This window comes from Nestor notabilis, unplaced genomic scaffold (genome assembly GCF_000696875.1).
Source record: "Nestor notabilis isolate BGI_N333 unplaced genomic scaffold, ASM69687v1 scaffold21724, whole genome shotgun sequence".
Classification (NCBI taxonomy): Eukaryota; Metazoa; Chordata; class Aves; order Psittaciformes; family Psittacidae; genus Nestor; species Nestor notabilis.
The window spans coordinates 20,532-20,769 of record NW_009926307.1 but is presented as its reverse complement, the minus strand read 5'-3'; the positions used below and the strand labels follow the sequence as shown (position 1 = coordinate 20,769).

Below are 238 nucleotides of genomic sequence, written 5' to 3'. Positions count from 1 at the left end.
GGTACCTGCCACAGCCCAGCCGGCACATGTCCACCATGCGCTCGGCTCAGACCTTCTCCACGGCCCTCGCCGAGATGCAGAAGTTCTACGGCATCGCCATCACTGGCGTCCTGGATGAGGAGACCAAGGCGTGAGTTTCTCCATGTCCTCCTGCTCTGTCAGCTGGCAGTTCTGCTCCAGGCTCTTTGGCTCTTTCCTGGAGCTCTGCCTGCCTTTGGAAATGTGGGTGCTGCCTCCT

At 60.5% G+C, this 238-nt stretch overlaps 1 protein-coding gene across 1 annotated transcript in view; it reads left to right on the top strand.

The window, feature by feature from the left end:
• The first annotated feature begins 6 nt into the window (after positions 1-6).
• MMP15 (matrix metallopeptidase 15 (membrane-inserted)) overlaps positions 7-238 on the top strand; it is a 3,138-nt gene continuing 2,906 nt past the window's right edge. The window contains exon 1 of the mRNA XM_010013473.1: positions 7-130. Coding sequence (XP_010011775.1) covers positions 27-130 — 104 coding nt within the window. The 5' untranslated portion in view covers positions 7-26. The remainder of the gene's footprint in view (positions 131-238) is intronic.